Raw genomic sequence first — 15,608 nt, 5'->3', positions numbered from 1 at the left:
TGTGCACACATTAGCTGCCTAATGTACAATGATGCATCACATCACACACATAATAAAATATAAAGTTACAGCTGTTATACTCATTCTCTTTCACCCAGAATGTTTGTAACCACTGAAAAAGTGATCAAGCCTGTTCACAAAATAAGAGGGTCACTCAGCTACAACTACAAAATATTCAGGAAGCTGGTGTTGGCGTCCTCTTATACTCACTCACGCCTCATGACGCCTATGTAGGAGTCGTCATATTCAAGGGGTTGTTGTTGTTGTCGTTCCCTAGACTGTCTGTCCGAGCAGTCCCGTCTCCCCAAGGAAGGCCACAGCCGAAACTGGGTTTTCCCACAAATCCTTTATAGAGTGTATGTTGTGTTGTTTGCGTGCATGATTGTGTATAATGCAGTCTTCCATTATGTGTTGTATGGTATGGGGTGAAGTGTTACATCCTGGGCAGCTGTTCACAACACGGTCGTCCAGCCTCTTCTGGTAGCTTAGAAGTGCTGGGTGGTGACCGCATCGCAGTCTGGCCAAGTGGACTCTGTCCTTTCGTGGGAGAGAGGATTCAGAAGGGTGAATATCAGGGGGTCTGGCATGCAGCAGTGTGTTGTCTTTCAGTGTGTTAATGGAGCGGTGAGTGATATGATTATGAATATGTTTCCGGAGGCTGGTATTTGGTGGTTGTGGAGGAAGAGAAGAGAGTATCTGTGCGTAATAAAGGTCTTTGGGTGTAGTTTCAATGTTTCTTGGTGTGTGTGGGTGTTCTGCTATGTAGTGTAGCGGGTGTGATGTGTTTGTGGTGGCTGCAGCAAGTGTTTGTGTGCCTCTCATGTCGAGGTGGTCCTTGACTTTGAGGACTTTTGTTTCATGGTGTAAATGGTCTGTAGGTGATGTATTTGTGCAGCCTGTAATTGTTTTTAGGGCTTTGTTTTGTATGATTTGAAGGGTGTTGTGGTGTGTCTCACTGAGATTAGGAGCCCATGCAGGACTCGCATAATTCATCACTGAGCGTATGCATTGTTTGTATATTGTTATATTAGTTTCTTTGTTTTGTCCAAATGTTGTTCCTGTGATTGACTTAAGTGCGTTAAGTCTAGGTGTGCATTTGTGCATTCAAGGGGTTAAAAGGGTTCTTGGAGCTAAATTGTTACCCAATGCATATACTGAAGGCCCAGTTCCAATTACAATAATGCATGTAGCAAAGGTTACCTTCCTCAGGCACCCTGAACCTGTCATGAATTTTGTTTCAAAGTTCTGCAATTCTCTTCACCTCATTTTCCTCGTAAAAAGAGGATAACAAAATCTTGGGGCAAGACTCAGGAACTCATGTCTAGAAGAGGAATGCCAACTGCTGGCCCACCACCTCCAAAGGGTGTTTCTCAGGACTTGCTTCTATCTGGGAGTTGCCAAAAGTGAAATGACTGAGGCTGAGAGTACATTTAGTCTCTGTTAAACTCAAGAATAATCTAATGTGGTAAAATCAGAAGAAGTGCATGTCCTCATCACAGAAATAGTTTGTCATTGACCTTATCAGTGAACACCAGTACCAGAATCAACAGCTGCAACCTTGACTCTAAGCAGTATTGCAGTCCTAAATCTACCCAACCCTACCAGCCACCTTTTCCATATGTATATGGCAACAGTGGAGGAAGTGAGTTGGTATGAAAACCATCAGAAAGTGTATGTTTGGATGTGATTGTGGTATTCAAGGAGTCTGTCATGTTTTGTTAAATGAGGTGGGGAATGTATTGATAAGGTGGAACTTGAGAGGAGGACTCAGACTAGGAATAGTGATCTAAAGTAAATTGGTCAGAAAGAAATGTTGGGTTGGACAGGGGCTTTTGTGATAACATTGGTGAGTGGGTGGATTGATGGTATGACGTGATTTGGTGGAAGTTGATGTGTTGGTGTCACATCCAAGTTAGGGGTAATGTACCTGTTCAGCATGTTGGGACACAGATGGTGATGTACAGAAAGTATCAAATGTAGGGCTACAATTGGCATTACTTCATGTTCATGAAAGGTTTCAAACAAATTTCCACATATAATTTATGTCAGTCTATGACCCAAGAATTAATTTGTCCCATGTTCAACTAAGTTAATTTTTTTTTTTTTTTTTTTTTTTTTTTACATGGCTTTCACAAAGAAATGACACTAAAAAGGTTTCTACCTTATGCATGATTTTATGGGTAAATTGTCTGTGATAACCCTCCCTTGTAAGGGGGAGAAAGCCCTTGATATATGTGATAGTTGAATATATTTTGATCAGCTATCATTACTATCAGTATTCATCCATTTATTTTGCTTGCCATCAAGCAAATTTTTTATTTTTGGGATGGTTTAGGCACATGGAGGGAATGAGTGAAGAAAGACTAGTGGGAGAGGTGTGGAAGGCGGATGTGGGGGGAGTGAACGTGAGGGGACGTCCTGGGGTGAGGTGGGTGGATGGGGTGAAGGGGGCTTTGGGGAAGGGGAATGTCTTGAGGAAGGGCGGGAGAGGACAGAAGACAGGGGTGAATGGAGAATGGTTGTATATGGATGATATTGTGATTGCATGAGGTGGAATGGGCGGGTGGATGGGGGGTGAGGTAGTATGTGTGAGCAAAATTTGACGCAGCCCGACGGGATTTCTCCCCATCCTCTCATTTTATGCAATGGGTGGACGGAGAGGGGGGGTCACCGATTTGATGAGGCGACCTTGCTGTGGATGTGCTGTGTCTTGCGACACTGCTTCTGACCCAGGGCAGTGGACAGGGTGCAGGGATGGCCCGTCATTCGGGAGGTGCTAGGATGGGAGGGAGGGTGGAGGGGTGTGGAGTGTATTCAGGGATGGAATGGGTGGGAATGATTTTATGCCTTTTTCTTTTTGGCTACCCCCCTTGTAAGGGGGAAAAAGCCTTGGTATATGTATGTATGTATGTATCAAGTAAATTTATTAATTTCTTCAGTAAGGAAGCTGTTTAGTCAACATCACTCTAGATGATCATAGGATTCAAACAAAAGCCAGTGCATATCTAAAAAGATAATTTATTTTCATAATTTACAAAATAAATAGATAAATAAATATAAAAGTCTCAGCATGTAATTGTGTCGTCAATGGAGAAAAAATTGCTTAAAACATTTCCAGGAATTTTCAGGTGATAAAAATAGTGCAGGTAGTGATGTTTGTTAAGCTGAATAAAAACCCATCACATCACACAGAATAAAATAGGCAGAGCATGGCACTGTAGAGAAGTGGTTAATCAATAGTCTCAACCCTGTAGCTACAGTGATATCTCCTGAGCCAAATAAAAGTCTAGCATATGCCATCATACTGAAGGGGTAACAAGCTGGAAGAGGAAGGAGATCTTTCAGTGACCATCAGTAAATTTAATTAAATTGTATAAAAAATACCAAATAAGAATAAAGCTGAACTTTGGTAAAAGATATTACTACTACTGACAATGGAGGGAGTGGACACAACTCCTATATCCACAGATCAATGACCCAAACCCATTAGTCCTCCAATATTTTACATTCTTTTTTGGCTAATGTAAAATAAATCTATCCAGTTGTGGGCAGACCCTAGAAATGTAGGCTATTAATGAAGACATTTTCCCCAAGTCTGCCTTTCAGGAAATAAAAAAATATTAACCTGACTACAAACTGGCTACCTCTCTTATAAGGGGGGAAAAGCCCTTGGTATATAGAGAGACAATATGTAATGAGCATCACTGGACCAAAAGGATGCCTAACATGACAATATTAGAACATTAGTATTACAAGGAATAAGTTGTAAAACAATAGAAAAAAAATTGGAGTTATGACAAACTAAACATATTTAGGATACACATTTGAAAGCTGGGCAGATAACAAACGGGGTACAGGAATAATTACCCAGTTGCAAAGATGCGGCAATTCATGGCATTACATTATACAAGGAATCTATATAAAATAATTTTCAATATGGAAATTAATATTTCTGGGGTATGTGGGAATTTCTTATTATGGGGCAGATAGGGAGTGTGAAAAAGTTCTAGAATATGAATACAAAGGCAATTCTGAAGTATAAAGTTGCTCAAGAACAGTGATATGAGTTACCTTGAACTTCACTGGCTGGAGAATTGCAGCCACAAACCCTCCTATACATCTTTCTGGGAAGAAATGTTGAATTGCTGTTTATTCTATATTAGGGTGAGACTGTTTCTATGTCACTGGCTTCCAACAATACATGGATGGGGAACAGTTTCAGGCTGTCAGTTGTCATGGGGATTTTTCCTCCTTGTGTATCCATACCCACTTTGTTTTTGTTTCATCTCTGATATTTTCTTCATTGTCCATTGCTTTCTAACTGCTTTTATTTACCTTGCCCTGCATCTTATCTCGCTTCTTTTAACCTGTCACAATCGCCTTTCAATTTTTTCAACTATTTAAGCTTCTTCCTCTTTATGAGGGAGGTAGCCAGCAAAGGCATGCACCCACCGACACCCATACCACAACGATATATATATATATATATATTTACCATAAATATTTTCTTTTAAATTTGATTAGGTTGGTTGTGTTTAATGTGGTTAGGTGCAGGTTTTTTTCCATTGCATTACTTTAGGAAAAATTACATACAGTACAATAAAATTATGTTAATTCTGTCATATTATTAGTATTAATTACTGAGGGAAGTTTACTGAAGAAAAGGTATTCAGCTTGACTGAATTCATGCTTATGAAAGATACATATAAAATCTTGGCATCAACTGCAATTTTACCTAATACTCTTTTATCAAACAATATGCTGCAAAGGTGTGGAATGTGCTGCGTATGAAAAAAGAAGAAACATGAAAAATAAGTATTTTTTCATAAGGTCTACTTCAAGTGTTATCTGAAAGAAAATTATATAAAAAATCTAAAATATATAAAGGTAGAAGCATAATTGAGGAAACTATGAATTAAATAAAAATAACAATAAACACTGATAACTACCAGGAATCAATAGACTGAGGTCCTGGTATAGAATGATATTGAAGATTCAATGGAAACAACTTCAAAGTAAACTTATGTATAACATGGATAAACTGAAAGGGGATACACATGCAAAGACTAGAAAATGACAAAGTGGTAAAATCACTACAAAATGATTGAAATAGTTCAGTACATTGAGAAATTAGTCGGTCTTTAACAATACTATAAAACACTGCAGTACTGGGCAAGAGAATACAGACAATAGTGTTAGGCTGTACAGAATGACGGTGTGAGACAGGACTAGAACAGCTGTGAGCTACAAGTGTGTATATAAAAGTATTATCAGAGCCACAACCTTTGGGGGAGCAGGGAGGGTAACTCCCCCCCCCCCTAGAATTTTTAAATTTTCTAACTTCCACATTTTCTGGTACCTCCCTGCCCTCCCAAAGGGTATGGCCCTAAATATCAAATCCATTTTAGACAAACTTACAAAGAATACTGTCTAGTAATATGCACATATAAATTATATAAAAAGTATCACAATAAAACATCTATCATTTAAATAATAATGGGACACCAAAAACTTATAAAAGTGAATATATACACTTAATTCATTAAAATACCATTCATGCTAGAAAAAAAAAAAATATATTTCACAAAAATACCATTCATACTAAGAAAAGAAGGACACATTGTTTTCAAGACCCTTCCAAGTCTGCAGTTGGGTCTGGAATGTACATTACATATTGATATTGTGTTCCTCCCTTATTCTCTAAAGACACTTGAAAAGGCTCAAGTTCAACACCATCCATTTTCTCAACTCCACCAACCCTGTTTATCTTATCTACATTTTCTTCTATCTTTTCTACATCTACTACTCTCTCTATCTTTCCACCATCTAACACGTGTTCTATCTTGTCCATCTGAATAACCCCTCTTATTTTCTCCATATGCTGTTCAATCACCATCTGTGAATCTAACTCAGCAGTGGAAGTAGCCATGATGCTGTGACCATCAAGTTGTTCCCCTGACATGAGTGAATCCATCTGACAACTTGGACTTGATGCGACACGGTGACTGGCCAGTGGTTGTGGGTTGATGGACATCTCTCTGCTGTGGTTACCCAGATGCTGGGTCTCCAGTGCCCAGTCACTGTCATCTGGAACCTTTACTGCACTGATAATAGAGGGTATGTTTCCAAGTTGCTCACTATTTGTTTCTAACGATATGGAAGGCTCCTGGGAAGTTGTGGGCAGAGAACTGTTAACATCCTGGAAAGACTGGTGGACATTAATGACTTTAGTGGAGCAGATGACTTTGGAATTGTTTAACACGTCATTACAGTTGCTCACTTTTCCAACTTCAATTACTTTGGTAGCTTCTGTAGTTGTTTCTGAAATAACGGTTTTGTCATTTGCCATGAGTCTATCACCTATGGTAATTTTCAGGTGATGCTCCTCAGAATTTCTCTGGTCACCATATTCCTTGATAACATGAATATTTGGTTCTCTTTGCCCATGTCCTATGTGCACATGTGACCCATCTGGCATTAAGGATTCTGCTGAGCCACTTGGATGAACTTGTTCCTGTTTTTTTGGATCTGTTAAGTGTTTTGATGTTTTGTTTGAAGATATGAGATGATCATGTGTGTCATGCTGAAGCATGGAGACATGTGCCTCATGTTCCATCAAATGCTCCGGAGGATCATGCTGAATCATGGAAGAATGAGAGTCACTCATCAAGGTGGAATGTGCTTCATGCTGTAAGAGTGAATTATGAGATTCATGCTGCATTATAAGATCTTGTGATTCACTATCAGCTATAAGTTGCTGAGATTCACTGGTATCATCAAGCATGTGACTATGCTGTTCATGGGAGTCAGGCATGAGACCTGTATGAGTGGTCCTTGTCTTACAGTCTGAAATGAGATTTCCATGTGATGAAGAGTGACCCTGTAAGAGATGTTGATTGTGATGTTCATTCTGAGCTTCAACAATTAAATGAGGTTCATGGTGGTGAACTTCCAAGCCTGAACTAAGGTGATTCTCCTCACCGATGGCCATCATGGATGTTTTCAGGTCACCTAGGGTATCGCTTTGGCTCATTTCCATATCACTAAGTATCTGTACATTTATCAAGGGGACCCCTTGGCTCATCTCAACTCCATCATGGGATGTGTTGATTTCCAATGTCTCCACAGAACCAAACTGCATATGATCAACAGCAGTCAAGTCTTCTTCCTCATCTTGTCCTGAATCCATCATACACAGGCTCTTAACTTTTAGGTCTTCATCATCATCTTGCAGTTCAGTATTTGATTCTTGTAAAACATTATCAGGTAGCTTCTCAGGTGCCACACTAAACTTCTGAAGATTTGCATTGTCATAGGAATCAGAATTAATCAATATATCATTGATCACAATTGATGTGAGTTTATCTTTTGAATCTAACTGTGACTGATGAAGTAAACTTTGCTGAGGATCATGACAGGCATGACTTTCTGGCTTCATTTCCACCTGCAGCTGTCCTTCTTTTTGCCTTGGCTTACACTGAACAACACGATCATGTTTTTCTAACATATGCATCCTAAATGTATCTGTTGTTGTAAACCTTAATCCACATATTCCACAGAGGAAAATGGAGTGGATCCAAAGATGACGCATAAGCGAAGCTTTCTTTCTGAAGCTTGCAGAGCAGTTACAGCATTTATGTTTGGCTTCTTGGTGTTTTATATTCATATGGTGTCGGTACGAGGCATTAGTGGTAAATTTCTGGTTGCAGTCCTTACAGAGCCATGTCTGAGCATTTCGATGCACAGCGTTGATATGAATGTTCAATTTTGCCACTGTGAAGAAAAGATCACCACATGTTTCACAGACAACTTTCTTCTCACCATGGGCAAACAGCATGTGACTCCTGTAAGGAACGTGGTAATAGAACTCTTTCTTGCACTGATCACATTCGTACTTTTTACCAAGGCGGTGCACAACATTTTGGTGATAGCGGAGGCCAGCTTTAGTGCTGAAGCTCTTATCACAGTCTGGACAAGCAATACTTTTGCATTTTTCCTCTCCAATACCATGAAACTTCTGTAAGTGTATATCTAGCCGGGCCTTTGTGGTCAAATACCTGCCACACACTGAACAGTCCATGCCCTTGTGTGTCAAAGCCAGGTGTTGACTCAGGGACTGCTTACAAAAGAAAGCCATCTGACACATATCGCACTCATACAAACCCTTCCCTTTTGATCTTTTCCTATTCACTGTCTTCCCCGTTTCACGATGATTCTGCTTAGGCAGCTTGTCCACTACTGTTGCTCTGTGAGTCTTAAGATGAGCTAACCATTGAGTGTAATTGTTGAGCACAACATCACAACTAGGGCAATCATAGCTCTTTCTGCTTGATCCCTTTGTTGCCCTTGAACTTTTGCGTATACCTTCTAGTACTTCAGGTTTCTCTAATGCCTTACTCTTTGACTCTTCCTTCTGATGTTCGAAATTTGATGCATTCTGACTTTCAAGATTTATTGTATTATGACATTCAAGATTTGTTGTAACATTTTTGTCATTCCTTGTTTTGTTGCCAACACTACCCTGCTTTGTCACCACTTGATTTGCTGTGCTTTCAAACATAATTTTTATCTTGTTCTTTTTCTCTTTTATAAGCTCTTCTAGTTCTGAAACCTCCAATATCAATTTGAAACACCTCATGCATACCTGGTGGTGATAAACTTTCAATTGTTTCTTTGGCTTAGACACTATGTTAGCTAAAATAGAATACACCATTCCAAAATCATCTTCCAGTTTGTTATGGTTTGTAAATTCAGAATCTACATTTCCACACACCAAACAAGTCATTTGACCTACCATACACACTTTCATTTCACTGTTTTCTGTGTAGTGCATGACTCCATATTCCACACCACCAATTACATTATTAAGTGAATCTTCACACTTGTTTCCCATCCCTGGGCCATCATGAAAATCTGACGAGTCAAGAATGTCTTGTGTCTCCACTTGTTTATGCTGAAAATTTTTATTGTAAGTTTCAAGAGAGTCCTTGTTCTCATAGGATATGTCAACTACATCAGCTGTTGTATTTTCACTTATGTCCTTTTGGTTACAGTCATCAGTGCACTTAAATACAGAAGGAACACTTTCCCTATGGAGGCGCTTCTTCTGTCCTCGAAAGATCTCATGAGGGTAGAAGTGGTGTTCACATATTCCAACCTGATTTTGTCTTCCTCTTGTGCTAATCTGCAAAATCACATTAAAATGGATTTAGAAATATAAAATATTATTCCATAACTCAAGTATATGCTTCCCTTACTCTATACTTAACCCCCCACTCCTCAATACCCTGCTACATGCAATTCCAAATACTTAAAGTTATCAACTTCCTCTAGCCTCTCATCCACTAATTATGCTTCCAACCCACTACCACTATCACCCCTTGTATATCCCATCCTCTTACTTTTCCCCTCATTTCTTTTCAGCATTCTATTCCATTCACCATCCTAAACTCGAACATTAACTACTCCAATCTATCTTCTGACTTAGCAACAAGTGCAGTGTTGTCTGCAAACAGGTGTTTTACCTCCCAATTCCCTCCCCCCTCACCAAAACCGACCATCTGCTTAGAACCCTTGTAAGTACTCTACCAAGCTGCCTTGTGTATAATTGCACCAGACATGACTACAACATTTCTAAGTTGAAGGTCCTTTGGCAGGAACCCAAGAGGGTGGTATCCTCTGTAATTCCATTGTCAGTATCACTGACACCATGGACTACCTAACAAAAACCAACACCATATAGCATATAACAAAATTGAAAATGAAATATTATTCATGTACCAATATATATTCATTATGAAAAATATTGAAATAAACACGAAAATTTATGTACCTGAACTAACGAAAAACTTGGCTTTGATGCCTGAACAGCTGCAACCCAAGCTGCCCTCTGATGACATGATGTAGGAAAAGCAAACACAGTGGTTTTTGGTGTTTGAAAACTTCTACACAACAGACACTGCCTTGGCATCTTGCTTGCTTAATCTGCAAAACAAATAATTGGTAATAAGCTAGTTAAAAAGTTGACAACAAAAATATAATAAAAGCAAATTCTGAATATGAAATACAATGTAAAAATGCACAATACCCTTATAAATATATCTGAAAACAATTAGATATGTAGTAATGGAAGACATATCTACTATGTTCTTGGCCAATTCTTTTTAATGTTTAGGCAAGCATGACCTCATCTTCTGTTCTAACCTTCATATGAAATAGTTAATATCATACCGTAAACATTGATTTTAGCATTATTCATCTGCAACAAAAGGGAGGGAGGGGTGGTGAGTGGAGTAGAATGTGTGGGGATGAAAATAGAAGTGGGTAGGAGTGGAGTTATGACTTGATCTTGGCTACCTTCCTTGTAAGGGGGAAAAAAGCCCTTGGTATATCTGTATCCGCAACAATATGTGTTTGGAGTAAATTTAATAGAAAAAATGGATCTCTCAGAAGCAAAAAATAAATAAAATATAATCCATCTATTTGTCCTACATAAACAGTACCATATTTTCATCATCTGATGATGATAACAGTATCATATTCTAACATTCTTGCAAGATATTCAACAACTGTATATTACTACAAAGCCATGAAACTACACCAGGTGCATCAAAGGGATGCAAGATCTCAACTATTGGGATCGCCTGGGAGCACTAGGCCTATACTCTCAACAGAGGAGGAGAGAAAGATACAGGGCCATTTACACATGGATAATCCTTGAGGGACTTGTTCCGGACCCCACGCCCTCTACAATCAAGCCATACCACAGTATAAGGCATGGGCGTAAATGTGAGAGACAAACTCTCCCATCAAGAGCCCCGGTGAGGATTAAGACCCTACTGGCAACCAGCCTAGGCCATGAGGGTCCAAAAATCTTCAACGCCCTCCCAAAGGAGGTGAGAGAGAAAACTAAATACTCGGTGGACAGCTTCAAACATGCACTGGACAGGTTCCTGTGGAAGGTGCCAGACGAGCCTCCAGTGCCAGGCTACACTGCCATAAGTAGGTTCTCTCAAAACACACTACCAGACCAACTGACCCTCGCAAGGAAGGACAACAGGACTGGCAGCAGCGGTAGTCCACTACGGCTGTGAGGATCGACCTCAGAACTTCACTAAGTAAGTAAATATGTGATGCTGCATTTAAGTGAATTTTTGGCAAATCCTCTTTGGTGTTCAGGCAAGCATGAACTACTCAGCCTACACCATTCATGTCACATTATTCATATTCTATTGTAAACATTAGACATATAATTTATTTCCAATAAACAAAAAAACAAACATCTCAAAAACATAACAGAAAAAGTTGAAATCTCTGCAGGAAAATAGTATTGCAAAGTATTAGTAGTTTGGCATTCACATTTTATTTTATTTCAATATTTTTGTTACGACCACCACAAATTTCCCCATACTATCCTTTTGAGTTGTATTTCAATTTTCTTGTTTCAATAAGCTTTTGTTTTGATTCTTACATCTGGACAGAAACATCCATAGACCATAACCGATTGTCTATACTTTCATCACAACCTATGTAGACGCCATAATCCTTATATATTGTAGGCAGCATAACTGCAAAGGCACAGAATTATTACAATACCAAAATATACCTTGGCCACGACCAGCTACTTGTTCAAGCCACTGGAACCATCACCCTTGATAACTTCATTTTTATTTCTCTCGTACTTTGTTTACATTTTGCTGAAAGTTAAGCCAAAACACAGAAAAATAGCTAGGTGAACAAGTCAAAATATTTGCGCTTGATACTCTGATACGTACTGTAATTGTCATTTGAATTTTTGTTAAACACAAACGGTGAATTAATTTTCATCGAAGTCGTATGGGGTATAAAACATACATTGAAGGAAACTGTAGAGAGTAAAAATAATATAAATTCTAAAAGGACAAATTGATAGATATTTGAAAGGTGTGAACAATTGAGCTAGAAATTCTATTTTTCTCGTAGCATGAACCAATTCACAAATAGAATAAAAGTGTCCCTTTTCTATTCATTACAGGGTTAACAGAAAACAGATCGGATGATAGGAAAACTGCGTCTTTTATGTTATGATGAAAGCAAAGCCTATTTATCATGAAGGTTAGTGGCGTTGACCTTTACATTATAGTATGAAAGTGGTGTATGTTGAGTGCACTATGAATGCAATGAAGAAAAAGGAATGTGGAATGTCTTCTTTTCTCTTTGGGAACTCGAAGAGGACCGCTCACAGGCGGCATGATCAGGGCCGGTGCTAAGAAACGCGGGGCCAAATTAAGAAAAAAAATTATGTATGTTTATATTTTGTGTAGTATGCTCTTCTATAAAAATAAATGGTTGATATACGAAATTTTTGAAAGACAATATTATCTTTAATACAAAGTAAGGCAATTACAGACAAACTGCTTATACACAGGTCTTTTAGAAAAATACCTTTATGACTTTTTTTTGCAGTCTTTCAAAATAATTTCAAGGTCAATGGTTCTAGCAATGTAATTTTCTTTAGATGGCACTGCCAAATTGTTTAGTCTCTCTTGTGAAGTTGTTAAACATATGTATATTTTAATCAGTTTTAGTTTTGAAAAACTTCTTTCACCCGATGCGACTGTTACAGGCATTGTTCAGTAAATCCTCAAAGCAATGAAAACATTAGAAAATACTGTAAATCGATTGTTTACTACCAAGTATTCAAACAGAGCATGAGTTTCAGAACATAGAGTTCTTCAGCCATCAACGTCTTTATTTTTTCAGTAACTACCTCTCCATCAGTGCTCTGTTTTATTTTGGTGTCTGTTAATACTGCTTCAGGGTCTGCTGTGTGTTTCCTTATTTCCGCCTTCCTTATACTCTGAAACCTGTTTAGAAATCCAAATAATTTTACATGTTTTTTAAATTGTTCAAATCTGCACTCCATGGACTGAACTGAACTCTGTATTTTTCTTTTGGGTCATCTTAAGGCTTATATTTTGTATCAAATGAAAACATTGTCTTCTTTTATGTAGTTTCTTTTCTTTAAATTGTCTAAACTTCATTGGTAATTCAACAGATTCAGCCAATTCATTCGCATGAACATCTTTAAAACTTTCCTCTCTATAATTTCTTAGCCATGATAATAGTTTATTCAAATTATTCCAAGCCTTCATCAAAGTCCTTTGTTTTACCTTGTAGTTCCTTGCTTACATAGTTAACTTTAAAAAGTACTTCATACCAAAATATCAAAGAAACTAAGAATTTGTAGTCTTTTAGCTGCTTTACTAAAGATTCAGCTGTTTTTACCTTTGGCTCATCTGTTATCTCTGATATGTAATTCAACAGCTTCAGCCAATTCATTCGCAAGAACATCTTTAAAACTTTCCTCTCTATAATTTCTTAGCCATGATAATAGTTTATTCAAATTATTCCAAGCCTTCATCAAAGTCCTTTGTTTTACCTTGTAGTTCCTTGCTTACATAGTTAACTTTAAAAAGTACTTCATACCAAAATATCAAAGAAACTAAAAATTTGTAGTCTTTTAGCTGCTTTACTAAAGATTCAGCTGTTTTTACCTTTGGCTCATCTGTTATCTCTGATATGTCCACAAACTCATCATATTCTTCCCCAGCCTGATAACGAAGAGCTTTAACATTATCAATTCGACACTTTAATCTTGTATTGCTCAAGGGTTTAACTGATAACTATATCCCCGAGCACAGGGTACAAAAAGTTATATTGAATTTTCCTTCAACAGTCGTGCTTGTACTCTAGTTGTGTGACCTTCCATGTTGCTACGGTTGTCATAGCCTTGACCTCGAATGTCTTGCACTTCTAGATTTAATTCCTTCAACGTGTTTAGTAATAGTTATGAATGCAATAGGAACGCGGGGGCTGGGAAGATTGGAATCTTTATTGTGGCTTATGCGTACATGGAGCGCTATGTTCTCACAGTATGACAGACGGGTATAGACTAGTGGTGGGCAGCTACCGGTAAAGTTACCGGTTTTATCGGTAACAGCCTTGACGGTAGCTTACCGGCAATAATTCTGCTACCGTTAAGGTTCCGTTAACCGATAAGCTATACCAAACACTCGTGGAGCGGTAAGCACGTCTCGGCTTGGTGGTACTGAGTGACGGTAGTGGCAAGGTCTAAATATACAGGTCAGACAGTTAGTATTCTTCTGCGCAGCTTCTGACGTCATTTGGCTGAGTCCATTTTCTCTTTGTGATACACTGAAGAAAACTGTGAAACGCTAAGGAAGACAGGAACTATAATATTTTATATATTATATATCATATATATTATATATTCATATATATAGACAGGAACTATAATATTTTATATATATTTATATATGTATTTTATATAATATTTGTCAGAATATAACTAATTGCGTGGAGCAGTGCGAGCGAAGGTAACGTCATTTTTGAACGACGGACCAGCTTCAACTGACAGCTATAGGACCCGCTAACCCCACTTTGAGCAGCCAGGTGACGTTCACGGGCCCGCTGCGCCAACTCCCTCGAAATTCGGTCGGAAGTGGTTAGACCTTATATTCTTAGATCTTGGGTAGTGGTGGGCAGCTACCGGTAGTTACGGGTTTTATCGGTAACAACCTTGACGGTAGCTTACCAGCAAAAAATCTGCTACCGTTTAGGCTCCGTGAACCGATAAGCTATCCCATAATACTCGGAGAGCGGTAAGCAGGTTTCGGCTTGGTGGTACTGAGTGACAGTACTGACGGCCCTACGTAGGATGAAAATTAACAGGAACGTATTCAACGTGCTAGATCGTCCTGCTCCCTTCTCGGCCCACAGATGCACAGTACGAAATGTACGTATTCGAATATGAAAATTAACAGACGTGCTAGATCGTTTTGTTCGCATCTCGGCCCGCAGAGGTTCAGTGCAAAATGTATGTATTCGATTAGTCAGCCTATGTGATCTAGAAATGAAGAGGTGGTCAAACTACTCGAAAACTTTTCAGTCTGCCTGGTAAAGGATCCCCTGTTTAAAAAATGGTTAGCGGAAGTGAAAGAGGATGGAAATAAGGCACGTTGGTTTGTAGAACGGACATGAAAGCTCACAGAACGGGGAGATTGGAGAGACACTGTTTCCACACTTACCAGATCTTCATATTTAACTTTATATTTAATGTTTATTAATATATGCATATTTACATAAATGTACACAGTTGTTCATGAAAGACACCATCTGCATGTTACAATCTATTTGTACTGTACTTGTATTGGAGTTAATCACAAACAAGTTCACAAATACACTTATCAGACTCGCACGAGTGATGACTGACAAGGATATATATATAAGCTATGGGTTGGGGCAGGGAATACAGTATACCACAACAGACTCACGGAAAGCAGAGACAAGAATAAGCGGGTAGAGACGATCAAAGATTCTGGTGGATTAACACTGCCCATTGAAGTGGCCTCTACGACGCAAGGTAACGTCCTATTCAAAAATCATATTTTGTTAGTGATACGCATGTAATTATTATTCGCGTAGTCTTAAGTAACTAATATTTGCGAGCCTTACCCTAGATTGGTGGAGGTGGCGCGCGCTGGCGATTCCGGTGGGCATGTATCCAAATGGATACACAGAATAAAAAATTAAAATAAAATATATGC

General features: G+C 38.6%; 2 protein-coding genes across 3 annotated transcripts in view; one reads left to right on the top strand and one right to left on the bottom strand.

The window, feature by feature from the left end:
• Positions 1–3,028: 3,028 nt before the first annotated feature.
• Positions 3,029–11,706, bottom strand: LOC143040282 (uncharacterized). The gene is made up of 3 exons (XM_076211113.1): positions 11,606–11,706; positions 9,833–9,984; positions 3,029–9,184 (listed from the first exon to the last, which is right to left on the bottom strand). The coding sequence occupies exons 2-3, from the start codon at positions 9,968–9,970 to the stop codon at positions 5,627–5,629; spliced, it is 3,696 nt and encodes a 1,231-aa protein (XP_076067228.1). The 5' UTR covers positions 9,971–9,984; positions 11,606–11,706; the 3' UTR covers positions 3,029–5,626.
• A 344-nt stretch (positions 11,707–12,050) lies between these two features.
• LOC143040281 (acyl-coenzyme A synthetase ACSM3, mitochondrial-like) overlaps positions 12,051–15,608 on the top strand; it is a 64,028-nt gene continuing 60,470 nt past the window's right edge. For both annotated transcript variants that reach the window (XM_076211108.1, XM_076211107.1), the window contains exon 1: positions 12,051–12,093. In XM_076211108.1, coding sequence (XP_076067223.1) covers positions 12,063–12,093 — 31 coding nt within the window. In that variant the 5' untranslated portion in view covers positions 12,051–12,062. The remainder of the gene's footprint in view (positions 12,094–15,608) is intronic.

Source organism: Oratosquilla oratoria, chromosome 28, assembly GCF_046742065.1.
Source record: "Oratosquilla oratoria isolate Oo_2021 chromosome 28, ASM4674206v1, whole genome shotgun sequence".
Taxonomy (NCBI): domain Eukaryota; kingdom Metazoa; phylum Arthropoda; class Malacostraca; order Stomatopoda; family Squillidae; genus Oratosquilla; species Oratosquilla oratoria.
This window is presented reverse-complemented; position numbering and strand designations above follow the sequence as displayed.

Excerpts from the sequence above, each read along its gene's own strand:
- LOC143040282 (XM_076211113.1), bottom strand. The coding sequence starts at position 9,970 with ATGCCAAGGCAGTGTCTGTTGTGTAGAAGTTTTCAAACACCAAAAACC. Across the intron at positions 9,185-9,832 it reads CAAGTTTTTCGTTAGTTCAG|ATTAGCACAAGAGGAAGACA; the intron begins GTACATAAATTT and ends GTGATTTTGCAG.